We start from the raw sequence: 13,664 nt of genomic DNA on the forward strand, positions 1-13,664 counted from the left end.
TAAATCATTAAAGAGGAATAGAATAAGGTACATATAAAAAAAACAAAAAAAAAAAACAACACATTTATACATAAAGGCATGGAGCATCAAGAAATACATTTAGAACGCTTACCCCTCAGCAAAATTGCTGTCTGCACTCCAGGCAGTGATACGGCAGATGAAAAGTGTGCTTGCAAAATCTCGTGGTCGGATTAAGAAATCCGCAGGGCAGTCTGAAAGTGGGACGTATATTCGTGGAAGCCTATGGTCAACCGGTGAAAATAAAGCATACATTTTGGCAAGTTCCCCATTCTTGTCAGTCATTGGTTTAATGAAGCCAGTGGCAGCTCTAGAATGTTTTTTCTCCAATATGTAAACTACCTATTATAAAAAAAAACAAAGAAAAAAACAACACATTTATACATAAATTCATACTGTGACAATAAAGATGCATGAAGCTTAATCCCTTCCCGCTCTAGGACCTACTATTAGGTCACGCCAAGTATAACATTCGCACTCCGTGACCTAATAGTAGGTCACGGGAATAACCCCCTCCTGCCTCACTTTTATGATCTGTGACAACTGCTGTCTCATACAGCTGTTGCCGCAGCTCCTTCCCCAGGGACCGATTGTGTTGTCCCCGTCGATTAACCCGTTAGAATTCCTTAGAAGCTGCGTTCAATAGCGGCTTCTTAGGTTTTAAAGCACAATTTACGTCCCACGACATGATCGCGAGCGCCAATGGCTGCTATGGCAACCGGAGGCCTAACAATGGCCTCCAGCAATGCCATCTACGGAAGCCTAGTATGTCCTGACAAAGTCAGTACCCACAATGCTCGCGGTCAGTGAGTAGCTGACAGCTATAATACAATGCACTACGCATGTAGTGCAGTGTGTTAGAATAGCGATCAGGGCCTCTTGCCTTCAAGTCCACTAGAGGAACAAAAAAATAAAAATAAAAAGTTAATAAGTTGTAAAAAGGAATAAAAAAAAACACTAGTAGATTTACTGTTTATTAGTCCTCACGCATAAAAAAAAAAAAAAAAAAAAAAAAAAAAATTGAATAAAAACCTGATCAAAAAAGCTGCATGCACCCCATGAAATCTACAATGAATTCCTAAAAGGGTCTAGTTTCCAAAATGGGGTCACTTAAGGGGTTTCCCATGTACTGGTACCTTATAAGCTCTGCAAATGCAACATGGCGCTCAGAAACCAATCCAGCAAAATCTACATGCCAAATAACACTCCTGCCTTTGAGTCCTGCTGTTTGTCCAACCAGCAGTTTGTTACCACATATGGCGTATTGCCGTAAATTGGGAGAAGTTGCGTTTCAAATGTTGGGGTGCTTTTTCTACTTTAACCCTTGTAAAAATTAAAAGTTTGTACCTTTTATCTGAAAAATTAGATTTTCAATTTCACAGCCTAATTCCACAAAATGCAGCAAAAAAAAACAACCCATGGGGCCTAAATGCTCTCTATACTAGATCGGTGTAGAGTATGAAGGCTGGGACCCCCACTGATCGCCAGAACAAGGATCCTCGTTCCTCTGAGTCTATCAGCCCCATAAACTCTGAATGGAGCTTCACTATGCCTTCACAGCCGCTGCTCCATTCAAACTGCTCCTAGATGCCACCTTGCGGCTGGGCGTACATAGACTCCAGTTCTGGCAATCTGTGAGAGCCCCAGCAGACAGACCCCCAGCGGACAGACCCCCACCTATACAGCATTTATAACATATCCAGTGAATAGGAAGAGGCATGAGGGTTTACCAAAATTGCATAGTGAAACAGAAAAACTAGGTGTATTAGGCACCTCACCCCTGAACTGGAGTTTGGAGGTGTACAAAGCGGCTTCAGCTGTCAAGCAGAACTGGATTAATGGCCAGTAGAGCCAGAAAACCGGGATAGTCAGCAATTTTCCTCCAATGAGTATCTCTAAATAGAATCAGAGTACAGTTAGAGGACAGAAGCTGACAGACCACACTCTTCTGCCCCAGCCAACCAAAGACACGCAGATTAGATTACCCACCTGAATTATTTCTTGTAAAGATTTAAGATTATCCCAAAAATAAACTCCACATGGTGACTAAAGTAGTAGTGGGAAACAGGTAGAACTCAAGGTCCCTATCCTGTGGCCTGTCTCCCCTCTTCAATCTGTGTTCCTTACCTCCACTGATCTAGAGTAATCCTTTCCAATCAATTATATACTATGAACCACTCATTCATCTGTGCCGCAGGAATCATTTTAATTAGGTCTTAAATTTGAGTCCAGAAATATCCTTGTAAAACGGATTACGGGGTTTCTAGTTAAAGCTTGATATTTTAGCTCTGGAATAGTGTTGCGTTTTATATCTTATTCGGTAGTCATAAAAAATCTGTATGAATACAAAGGAACACATCAACAAACCTGTTAGACGCTAGAAGTATTGAGCGTCTATAAGAATACCGATAGAGGGGCTGTTTCTATATAAAGGGAATGTAGAGTGGGCAACCCAACTCCCACTTCTAAGAAAATGCCTCATGTAGATATTTAAAGGCTATGTACACCTTCGAAAGAGAAATGTGTGTATATATATATATATATATATATATATATATATATATATATATAATTCACTGAGTATATAAATGTCATGTAGTCCTCCCTAGTACACTTCTGAAATCTACTGGTTTATATCTTGTATGTATATTTTGAAGGTACCAGTATCATTACAATATTGCACCCGAATTTTTCCAATAAGTCACTGAAACCATAGTGGCAAAGAAAGCGCATCAACAGTTGAACCTGATAGTTGATATTTTTTGCAATCTGTGCTGTGCATCTGACACAGGCAGAATGTAATTTGGAAACATTGTAATGATACTGGTACCTTCAAAATATACATATCCCTAAAGATATAAAGCAGTATGTATATATATATATATATATATATATATATATATAAATATATATATATGTATTTATTTAATTTATTTTTTTCTGCGTGATTGGTGCAACTTTGTAATTTTATTTAAAAAATATTTAACTTTTTGATACAGTGGCTTTGTATCCTGTATACAGTGCAGCTGTATCTTGCGGAGACCTGAATCAGTGAGGTCCGCGGGACTGATGGGTTCAGTGACAGAGGGTCCTGCGTGTCTGACACGCAGGATCGAGCGGTTATCGATCACATCTAAGTTCATAACTTAGATTTGATAAGTCACAGGTGGTATAACAATGCTGTACATGCACATTATCGGTGATCTCAGAATCGGAAGTGTTGCGGTGTTTGACAGCCGCAGTAACGGCTGGGATCAGATAGAACGCCTACCCCAGCTATTTAACCAATGATGCAAGGCAATCAGTGCTGATCACGTGCGGACAAAGGGAGGAGGCTCCCTTCAATAATGCAAATGCTGCGGCTGACCGGGAAATCATGACAGCCCTGGGGCCTCAAAGGCAACAACATTGTGTAGTAATAGTCCAGGTTATATACCTGTGCATTTCAGATACACGGGCAGCAATGTACTGTCATATAGATATACGACTGTGATTAAAAAAACGTGAGCTCTACCTTTGCAGTCTTCTGAAGTCCATCATCTTTCATATGGCTCTGGTGGGTTGGATTAGACTGTGCTTTATCTACTTCAATTTTCACAGGCTTGTCTTTAGTTTCTGCATTAAATAAAATCAAATAAAACATGAAAAAAATGTAAAAAGAAAAAGCTGGACTTTGCGATTTATTATTCATATTGTTTCTAGCCTATATTGTTCCTTGTACAGACAGACTATCATTGCATGGTTGGTATTGATTGTAGTCAACCTATATAGTATCCCCTTTAAGATAATGACATATTAATGACAAAACACCACAATAAAAGAATTGTGCACACAAATACATATTTTCAAAAATCAAACAATGTCTTTAATTACATCGATTTCCAAGACCTACCATAAGTTTTTCCTTTCGGCATGGTTGAGATCTAGTCATTTGCCTATGACTGAGGCACTGGAGCAAAGCAGAGGCCATGTCCTTATACTATCTAATTCATGTAGCCAAAGAAAGCTTCCAAATAGGGCTCCACCTCATTCGAACAAATCTCATCAAATGAATTCACATGTCCCACTACAGAGCCAGACACTTCGTAACGCTCTGACTTCTCTGCCAAATGGTGTAAACCACCTTTGTAGTCATAGAATCATCTTAACTCATCTCTATCAGGTTACAGCACAATTTGGGAAAAACAGCCTCTCCTGCATAATCTTTTTAATAGATAAAAATAACATTACAGACTTGAGCACTACTTGTGTGAGAGAGCGAAGGTTAAGTGTTTCCAAACACCACCATCATGTTCAGAGTACTGGAAAGAAGACTTTTTTTAAACTTGAATGCCAGGTCTAGCAGAGCCTCAATATTGTAATATCTGTGTATCTACACTAGAGCAGAGAATGATGAGAAACCTACATCAGTCACCAACTATTTTCACACATGTTGAAGCTCGAGAAAAACAATGTTATATAATCGAAAAAAACCACAACATTGTTTTTCGAAGCATTGTTTACAAAGCCGATGCAGGTGTCTTCTAGTGCCCATGCCTAGTTAAAGCTGGCCATACACAAGATGTAGACTCACCAATTGACTCCCCAATTATTTCAAACGGTAAGGATAATCTGTTGCCAGGCAATGACATGTTAAAAAGCCAAAGTGATCAATTCTACTAACCTCATCTACCGAAAATGGGGGCGGGAGGGGGGGGGGTGTTTGGCTGACTGATGGAATTATGAAAATACCCATAGCGAACAGCCTGAGGGTAGGAGCACGCTAGACCGAAACACTGCAGATTTTCCACGATTGACTTTGTTGCAGAAAATTTGCAGCGTAATACAGTAGCAGCAGTTTGGGTGAGATTTGAACAAATCTCTGTCACACACACAACAGAAAATATCCGCCGAAAAAAAGTTCATAAATTGACCTGCGGTGCGGTTTTTGAAGCCGCAGCATGTCAATTTATGCTGCGGAACCGCTGCTTTTCTGTTGCGTGTTTCTCCTATTCCCAAAAAATAGACACGCATCGCCACGACTATGGTCGGGTAAGTATAAACTTTATTTTTTTTTATTTTTATTGCTGCAGTATTTCTGCAACAGACATGCTGCCTGAAAAACCACACCACAATTCCCTGCGGCTACACGGTGTACTGTTACGAAAGCGTATCCGCCTAGTGTGTTCCTACCCTTAAACTGCTATATAGGTTTTTACACATGCCTCTATAACCTTATGTCAAGAGTGGTGGTGCTTTAAGGTGATTTTAACTGGTTGCCGACACAGGACAAGAATAATCGTCCCGAGTCCATTAGTACGAGAATTCTCCTTCTGTGTGACCGTGTGCACGTGGGATCAGGAGCGAGGTAAGAGAAACCTCTCTGCCGTTAACCCCTTAAATGCGGCAATCAAAAGGGAAAATGAGCAAGGGAACCCGCCCCCTTTGATCACGTGTCAGGGAATCCCAGTGATGTGATAGAGGGACATGCCATATATGGACAGACAGCCTAAAGTCCGCTGACGGACCCCAGGGCTGTCTGACCAAATTTCACATTGTTAAGGCATACGGACTGCCTGTGGACAATCAGTACACAAGCTAAGGTACTGGCATATAGATATATGCCACTTCATTAAAGTTAACTCCCCCTATAAACATTAAAAATAAAATAAGTAAAACTAATAAAAATAAAAACCCAAAAAGGCATGTTAACCCCTTAACAAACGCCAATACGGCTTTTCACGGCAGCCGATAAAGGTACTTATGCCAGAGCGCCGCCTTTTCACGTCATAAGCCCGAAACGGGTGTCCTGTGCCGGCTAAAGCGGGTGTCGGGCGGTCTAAAGACCGCCGGGCACCTGCTCTAACGGGCGGGATCGATTTCAACATAGATTAACCCCTTATATGCAGCGCTCAATAGCAAGTGGTTTTAGAGGAAGGGAGCTCCCTCTCCCACCCCACCAGAACCCTGCAATGGCAATCGCAGGGTGCCGATGGCTTCTATGGCAGCTGGGGGCCTAACAAAGGCCCCCAGGTCTGCATGTAGTAGATGCCTGCTAGGCCATGCTACTATGCCTGCTAGGCCAATACAGAAGTATTACAGTGTAGTATAAAAGCGATTAGAAGATCGCATAGTGAAGTCCCCTAGTAAGACTAAAAATAAAGTTAATAATAAATAAAAATCCCAAATCCAAAAAATAAAAAACCCACTTTTTCCCTTACAACATACTTTAATATGAAAAAAAAAACTAAAAAAAAAAAAAGAAAAAACATTAGGTTAGACATATTTGGTATCGCCGCGTCTGTAACGACCCCAACTATAAAAGCTATTATGTTATTTAAACCGCACGGTGAACGCCGTAAAAAATTAAATAAAAAATAATGTCAGAATTGCGGTTTTCTGTTCATCCTGCCTTTAAAAAAACTTGATAAAAAGTAATCAAAAAGTCGCATATACTCCAAAATGGTAGCAATAAAAACTAGAAGTCGTCCCGCAAAAAACAAGCCCTCATACAGCTGGATCGGTGGAAAAATAAATAAAAATCATGGCTCTTAAAACATGGTGATACAACAACAAATAATTTTGAAAAAATAAAAGTGCTTTTACTGTGTAAAAGTAGTAAAACATACAAAATCTATATAAATTCGGTATCGCCACAATCGTAATGACCCACTGAATTAAATTATATTATTTATACCACACAGTAAATGGCGTAAATCTAAGACGCAAAAAAAAGTGGCAAAATTTATGGGTTTTATTCCATTACCCCCCCCCCCCATAAAAGTTAATCAAAATATTATATGTACCCGAAAATGGTGCTATTAAAAAAAACTACAACTTGTCCCGCAAAAAACAAGACATTATACAGCTATGTCGACGCAAATATAAAAAAGTTATAGCTCTTGCAATGAGACGATAGAAAAAAAACTTACAAAATAGCTTGTTCATTAAAGTCTAAAATAGGCTAGTTATTAAAGGGTTAAATAAAAAAATTAACATAAAACAGAAATGCACATTTTATACAATTGATAAACATTACAAAATATCCAAATACAGAAGTCCCAAACCATGACATCTACACATTTGGTATTGCCGCGACCGTAACAACCTGTACAACAAATGCATAACATTATTTATGATGATCGGTGTATGGTGTAAAGAGAAAAATAAAAAACATTAAAACTGCAGCGGAGCTTTTTTTTCGGCATTTTTGCCAACATAATTTTTTTTTAATAAATTAAACGATAAATTTCCCCAAAAAATATGTCACCTACATAAAGTACAACTCGTCCCACAAAAAAAATTAAATAAAAAGTTGAGCGTCGGGATGCATGGAGGAAAAAAATTGTTCTGTCCTTAAGGGGTTAAAGCGAGCGCAGATTAAAAATACAGCATGTAGATCAGCACTCGTTTAGCTCTATTTAAACTGAGCAATCATCATACTGTATGGGGATGAACAAGATTATTTGTCCGGATAGAGTTTGCATCATTGTCGGCAGTACATTCCCTTTTTAGACATGGAGATGTGCTGCGGACAATGATTTTTAGTGCCACAAAAAAGATGCGATCAGCTGACATACAGCATCTGCTTGTTGGTCAACTGATCGCAGGGCACTTTTACACTGGCCGATTATCAGAAAAAAGCGTTGTGTTCCCAAACGACCCGTGTAAAAAGGGCCTTTGGCCACAAGAGCATCTTTGGTGATACAATTTAGATAGAAGATTCAATAAGTATTGAGAAAAAAAACAAAAACATAATTGGCAGAAATACAAAATATAAGGCTCTAGTCATACTAGCATTATACAGGACCATTCTCACCCAAAAAAAAAAAAAAAAAGGAAACCTAAAAAAAAACAAAAAACTATTCACCTATCAGCGTGAATTGAGTATTTTATGTAAGCGAGCAGTGTTGTCCTTAGTATCAGTTTTTCACTTCTCTAGAATCCTATGTGACCTTTGTTCACAGCAAAAAAAAAAAAAAAAAAGACCTATTTTTTTGTTATAAAAGGAATGGCTATATAGTTACATATATATTGAGCTGAAAGAAATACAAGTTGTATCCTCTATACCAGGGGTCTCAAACTCGGCCGGGTAAGTGGGCCACATATAAAAAAAAATGGGAAGTTGATGGGCCGCATTACTTTCAAATTTGATACAATACAAAATTATTGTTAATCAATTAGTTATTTGATCTACTATAACAATATTACATTACTATAATAATAGCGCTAGATTTAAAATTTGAGATATTTCTCCACGTGTTTATTTCAACAATCCAGTTTTCCAGTTTAAGTGTCGCTTAAAGAGGCTCTGTCACCACATTATAAGTGCCCTATCTCCTACATAAGGAGATGGGCGCTGTAATGTAGGTCACAGTAATGCTTCTTATTTAAAAAAAACGATCTTTTTTCACAACCTTAGGAGCGATTTTGGTTTATGCTAATGAGCTTTCTTAATGCCCAAGTGGGCGTACTTTTACTTTTGACCAAGTGGGCGTTGTACAGAGGAGTGCATGACGCTGACCAATCAGCATCATGCACTCCTCTCCATTCATTTACACTGCACTAGCGATATAGATATATCACTATGTGCAGCCTCATACACAAGCCCTAACATTACTACAGTGTCCTGATAATGAATACACATGAAATCCAGCCTGGACGTCATGTGTACTCAGAATCCTGACACTTCTGAATCTTTTTTGTGAGATTCCAGCAATGGATACGAAATCTCGTTTATCTCCGTGATCTCGCGAGATTTGGTTTCACTTGCCGGAATCTCACAAAAAAAAGAGTCAGAAGTGTTAGGATTCTGAGTACACATGACGTCCAGGCTGGATGGTCATGTGTATTCATTATCAGGACACTGTAGTAATGTTAGTGTTTGTGTATGTAGCTGCACATAGTGATATAACTATATCGCTAGTGCAATGTAAATTAATGGAGAGGAGTGCATGATGCCGATTGGTCAGCGTCATGCACTCCTCTGTACAACGCCCACTTGGTCGAAAGTAAAAGTACGCCCACTTGGCCATTAAGAAAGCTCATTAGCATAAACCAAAATCGCTCCTAACGTTGTGAAAAAAGATCGTTTTTTAAAATAAAAAGCATTACTGTCACCTACATTACAGCGCCCATCTCCTTATGTAGGAGACAGGGCACTTATAATGTGGTGACAGAGCCTCTTTAAGTCCGGCGGCTCAGTTGTCCGTAATTGGGCAGCCCCTCTGCAGACGCCGCCACAGTGCCCTCCGCAGACGCCGCCACAGTGCCCTCCGCAGATAATGCCACACCCCCCCAAGTAGATATCACATTCTCCTAGAGGGAGCCCCAATGGAGATATCAGGGGCAACCCCAGAGCCGAAGTCCTAGCCGAAGCCGAAGCACTAGTATAGGCTCTGCGCCGGAACTCTGGGGAAGCCATTAACATCAGTGTCCATACAGTGAAGGAAATAAGTATTTGATCCCTTGCTGATTTTGTACGTTTGCCCACTGTCAAAGACATGAACAGAGAAATAAGTATTTGATCCCTTTGGCAAACAAGACTTAATACTTGGTGGCAAAACCCTTGTTGGCAACCATAGCAGTCAGACGTTTTTTGTAGTTGATGAGGTTTGCACACATGTTAGATGGAATTTTGGCCCACTCCTCTTTGCAGATCATCTGTAAATCATTAAGATTTCGAGGCTGTCGCTTGGCAACTCGGATCTTCAGCTCCCTCCATAAGTTTTCGATGGGATTAAGGTCGGGAGACTGGCTAGGCCACTCCATGACCTTAATGTGCTTCTTTTTGAGCCACTCCTTTGTTGCCTTGGCTGTATGTTTCGGGTCATTGTCGTGCTGGAAGACCCAGCCACGAGCCATTTTTAATGTCCTAGTGGAGGGAAGGAGGTTGTCACTCAGGATTTGACGGTACATGGCTCCATCCATTCTCCCATTGATGCGGTGAAGTAGTCCTGTGCCCTTAGCAGAGAAACACCCCCAAAACATAATGTTTCCACCTCCATGCTTGACAGTGGGGACGGTGTTCTTTGGGTCATAGGCAGCATTTCTCTTCCTCCAAACACGGCGAGTTGAGTTAATGCCAAAGAGCTCAATTTTAGTCTCATCTGACCACAGCACCTTCTCCCAATCACTCTCAGAATCATCCAGATGTTCATTTGCAAACTTCAGATGGGCCTGTACATGTGCCTTCTTGAGCAGGGGGACCTTGCGGGCTCTGCAGGAATTTAATCCATTACGGCGTAATGTGTTACCAATGGTTTTCTTGGTGACTGTGGTCCCAGCTGCCTTGAGATCATTAACAAGTTCCCCCCGTGTAGTTTTCGGCTGAGCTCTCACCTTCCTCAGGATCAAGGATACCCCACGAGGTGAGATTTTGCATGGAGCCCCAGATCGATGTCGATTGACAGTCATTTTGTATGTCTTCCATTTTCTTACTATTGCACCAACAGTTGTCTCCTTCTCACCCAGCGTCTTACTTATGGTTTTGTAGCCCATTCCAGCCTTGTGCAGGTCTATGATCTTGTCCCCGACATCCTTAGAAAGCTCTTTGGTCTTGCCCATATTGTAGAGGTTAGAGTCAGACTGATTAATTGAGTCTGTGGACAGGAGTCTTTTATACAGGTGACCATTTAAGACAGCTGTCTTTAATGCAGGCACCAAGTTGATTTGGAGCGTGTAACTGGTCTGGAGGAGGCTGAACTCTTAATGGTTGCTAGGGGATCAAATACTTATTTCTCTGTGCACAATGCAAATAAATATATATCATTTTGACTGTGATTTTCTTTTTTTTTTTTATATATATATAATCTATCTCTCACTGGTAAAATTAACCTAGCCTAAAAATTCTAGACTGTTCACGTCTTTGACAGTGGGCAAACTTAAAAAATCAGCAAGGGATCAAATACTATTTCCTTCACTGTATATGAACAGTGATGTCAGGGGCTTTCCCAGAGCTAGAGTCCCGGAGCAGAGCCGCTTCTAGCACTCTGCCTGGGATTCCAGCTCTGCTCCTGACATCACTGTCCATATATAAACAGTGATGTCAGGGGCAACCCCAGAGCTTGAGTCCCAGGCAGAGCGCTAGTAGGCTCTTCCTGGGACTCCAGCTGTGCTCCTGACAACACTGGGACTCTTGCTCTGGGGAAGCTCCTAACATCACTGTTGATGTATGGACAGCGATGTCAGAGGATTCCCCAGAGTCCCAGAGCAGAGCCTATACTAGCGCTCTTCCCGGGACTCCGCTCTGGGGAAGACCCTGACACACTCTCCATATGTGTACAGCGGTGTCCGGGAATTCCAGAGTCCCGGAGCAGAGTCTGTACTAGCAGCTCTGTATCCCGCGGGCTGCAGATGACAGCCCCAGAGGCCACATGCGGCCCGCGGGCTCAAGACCCCTGCTCTATACCCGCAAACCCAAGTTGATCCAGTGAAAAAGACAAAAACAGCCCTTGAATGGCAGACAAATTTGCCATAGAGTGGAAAAATGCCTTCTTGATCCCTGCTGGCAATCTGACAGATCCCAGTGTCAACATTCTACATTAATACCCGTAACACTGAATATTGTTCTACAAGAAAGAGGACTAACTTTTATAAATCTATTCACAGCTTAAATCCTGTGGGAGCATGTTCCATAGCTTTACAGTTCAGGCAGTAATGGTTTTTATTTTGAGATTCAATTGGTTTTGCCTTGGCTACAGTGACAGTGTGCCTGCGTTTGTGGTACCCGCAAAAAATATAGGTTATCACATCGCTTTGATAGGTGTCAATTACATTAAGATATTATACGATCCTCCGCCAGCTATCCAACAATTTTGACAACTGTTCTTCATAACTAAATTTTTACGAAATCTCTTAATTGGCTGTGAACTTTCTCCAGCTCAGATATCCTTCGGAGATGGGGTCGTAAATTGGACCGCTCTACATGTAATGTCCTATTACAAGACAGTATTTTGTTAGCTTTTGATTCAGCAGACTGGCCTTGAGTGCTATAATTGGATTATCAAGGACACCGGAAAAGTTCTTCATTGTGGGATCACAAAAATTTACCCTTTCAAGGTATAAATATGAATATTTTCAGCACCAAAATGTAGACGCTTACACACGTCAACATTGAACTTCATCTCCCATATTGTTGCCCATAAAGCCAGTTTACCCTATAAAGAATAACACATCTTGTACCAAACTTTTGCGTTATCTGCAAACAGAGAAGGTACTGTGAAGTCCAACTTCCGCATTATTTATGTTATGTTCACACCTGCTATGCAGATTCCAGTCAAATTTTAAGGGCTGCAGGCTATTTTTCCAGTGAAAACCATGGAAACCTCAGCAAAGTCTGACAGACCCCATTATAAATCAATGTGGTCTATCGGGTGCCACAGGTTCCCATAATGCGACGGATCAAGCACTGTGTCATGGCTTCGGTTATAAATGGAAGCTACGATTCAGATGTGAACAAAGTTTTCAAAAAAAGGTTAAAAAGTAAAATGGTCTCAGTGTAGAGGTTTGAGGTATTCCAGCTTTAATCCAATCACTGATTTATTTATTTTTTTAATTGCACCTAAGGCTTTCCTCCCATTAAGCAATGAAGAGAAGTGAACAGAAAGATATTCTCACAGGTTCAGGCTAATGATTATCAGAGACCGGATAGGGTTCATTCATACAAATATTAGCCGAGTCACATCAATATTATCTTTTCACAAATGAACATAATCAATATAGTATATTTTTAAACACCGCTGTAATGTTTCATGCACCTGCAGTGTGCAAAAAAATATATATACACACACACACACACACATATATATACACATACACATATATATATATACACATATACATACACACACACACACACCTATACACACATATATGTATGTACGTGAATTATATAGGTGTATATATGCACACACGCGCGCGCGCGCGCACATATATATATATATATATCTATATATATACACACACACACACACACACACACACAAATACCTATACACACACACTATTTTTTTTACAGAGCTAGTTTTTTTTGCCCCCATTGCAATACAGAACCATGAAGTATAGAATTAATACTAGCCAATATAGGTTTAAATTAAGTGATTGAATCAGATTCCAAATTTCATAGGCAAGCAAAATCTGTATTGTATAAAACAAAAAATAAAAAAGCACGTGTGTAACTAATGATCACTTTCTATTTCTAATTTGAATGTGCTTAAACACTGGGGCAGAGCATAAAGTAAAAACACAGTGTAACTTTTACAGGCCCAGCCCTAAGAAGAGATACACGTTTGCCAGCCACAGCCAAACACGTTTGTCCTGGTAGAAACTGTGCTTGGAGCGGTTATCTTTCAGCTGACAACCTATTATATGTCTGCCTCTTGTGCGGCCACCCTTACTTAGGAAATGTAGAAGTGCCAGTCGGGTACAGGATTGCCCAAGAGACCACACCTTGGGCAACGTGCCACTTCATTGTTTAATTCTAAATAGCTTAGTTCCGGCATATATCAATTCTGCTGGAGCTCTTCCAGATCTATGAAAATGCATTATATTACAGACACAGAAGCAATGGCAGGATGGAGAGAATGACTCCAAACCTTGAGGAAATGATGTCATCTGCCCCAGTTCACACAGGATGCTTACAATAAACATGTATCTGCCAGGGCAAA

At 40.4% G+C, this 13,664-nt stretch overlaps 2 protein-coding genes across 3 annotated transcripts in view; one reads left to right on the plus strand and one right to left on the minus strand.

The window, feature by feature from the left end:
* The window catches only part of DIS3L2 (DIS3 like 3'-5' exoribonuclease 2), a 287,501-nt gene that overhangs the window by 150,337 nt on the left and 123,500 nt on the right, over positions 1-13,664 (minus strand). For both annotated transcript variants that reach the window (XM_075861827.1, XM_075861828.1), the window contains 2 exons: positions 3,533-3,633; positions 113-360 (listed from right to left, as the gene is read on the minus strand). In XM_075861827.1, coding sequence (XP_075717942.1) covers positions 113-360; positions 3,533-3,633 — 349 coding nt within the window. The remainder of the gene's footprint in view (positions 1-112; positions 361-3,532; positions 3,634-13,664) is intronic.
* PDE6D (phosphodiesterase 6D) overlaps positions 1-13,664 on the plus strand; it is a 557,644-nt gene that overhangs the window by 112,320 nt on the left and 431,660 nt on the right. The window lies entirely within an intron of this gene.

This window comes from Rhinoderma darwinii, chromosome 4, assembly GCF_050947455.1.
Source record: "Rhinoderma darwinii isolate aRhiDar2 chromosome 4, aRhiDar2.hap1, whole genome shotgun sequence".
Taxonomy (NCBI): domain Eukaryota; kingdom Metazoa; phylum Chordata; class Amphibia; order Anura; family Rhinodermatidae; genus Rhinoderma; species Rhinoderma darwinii.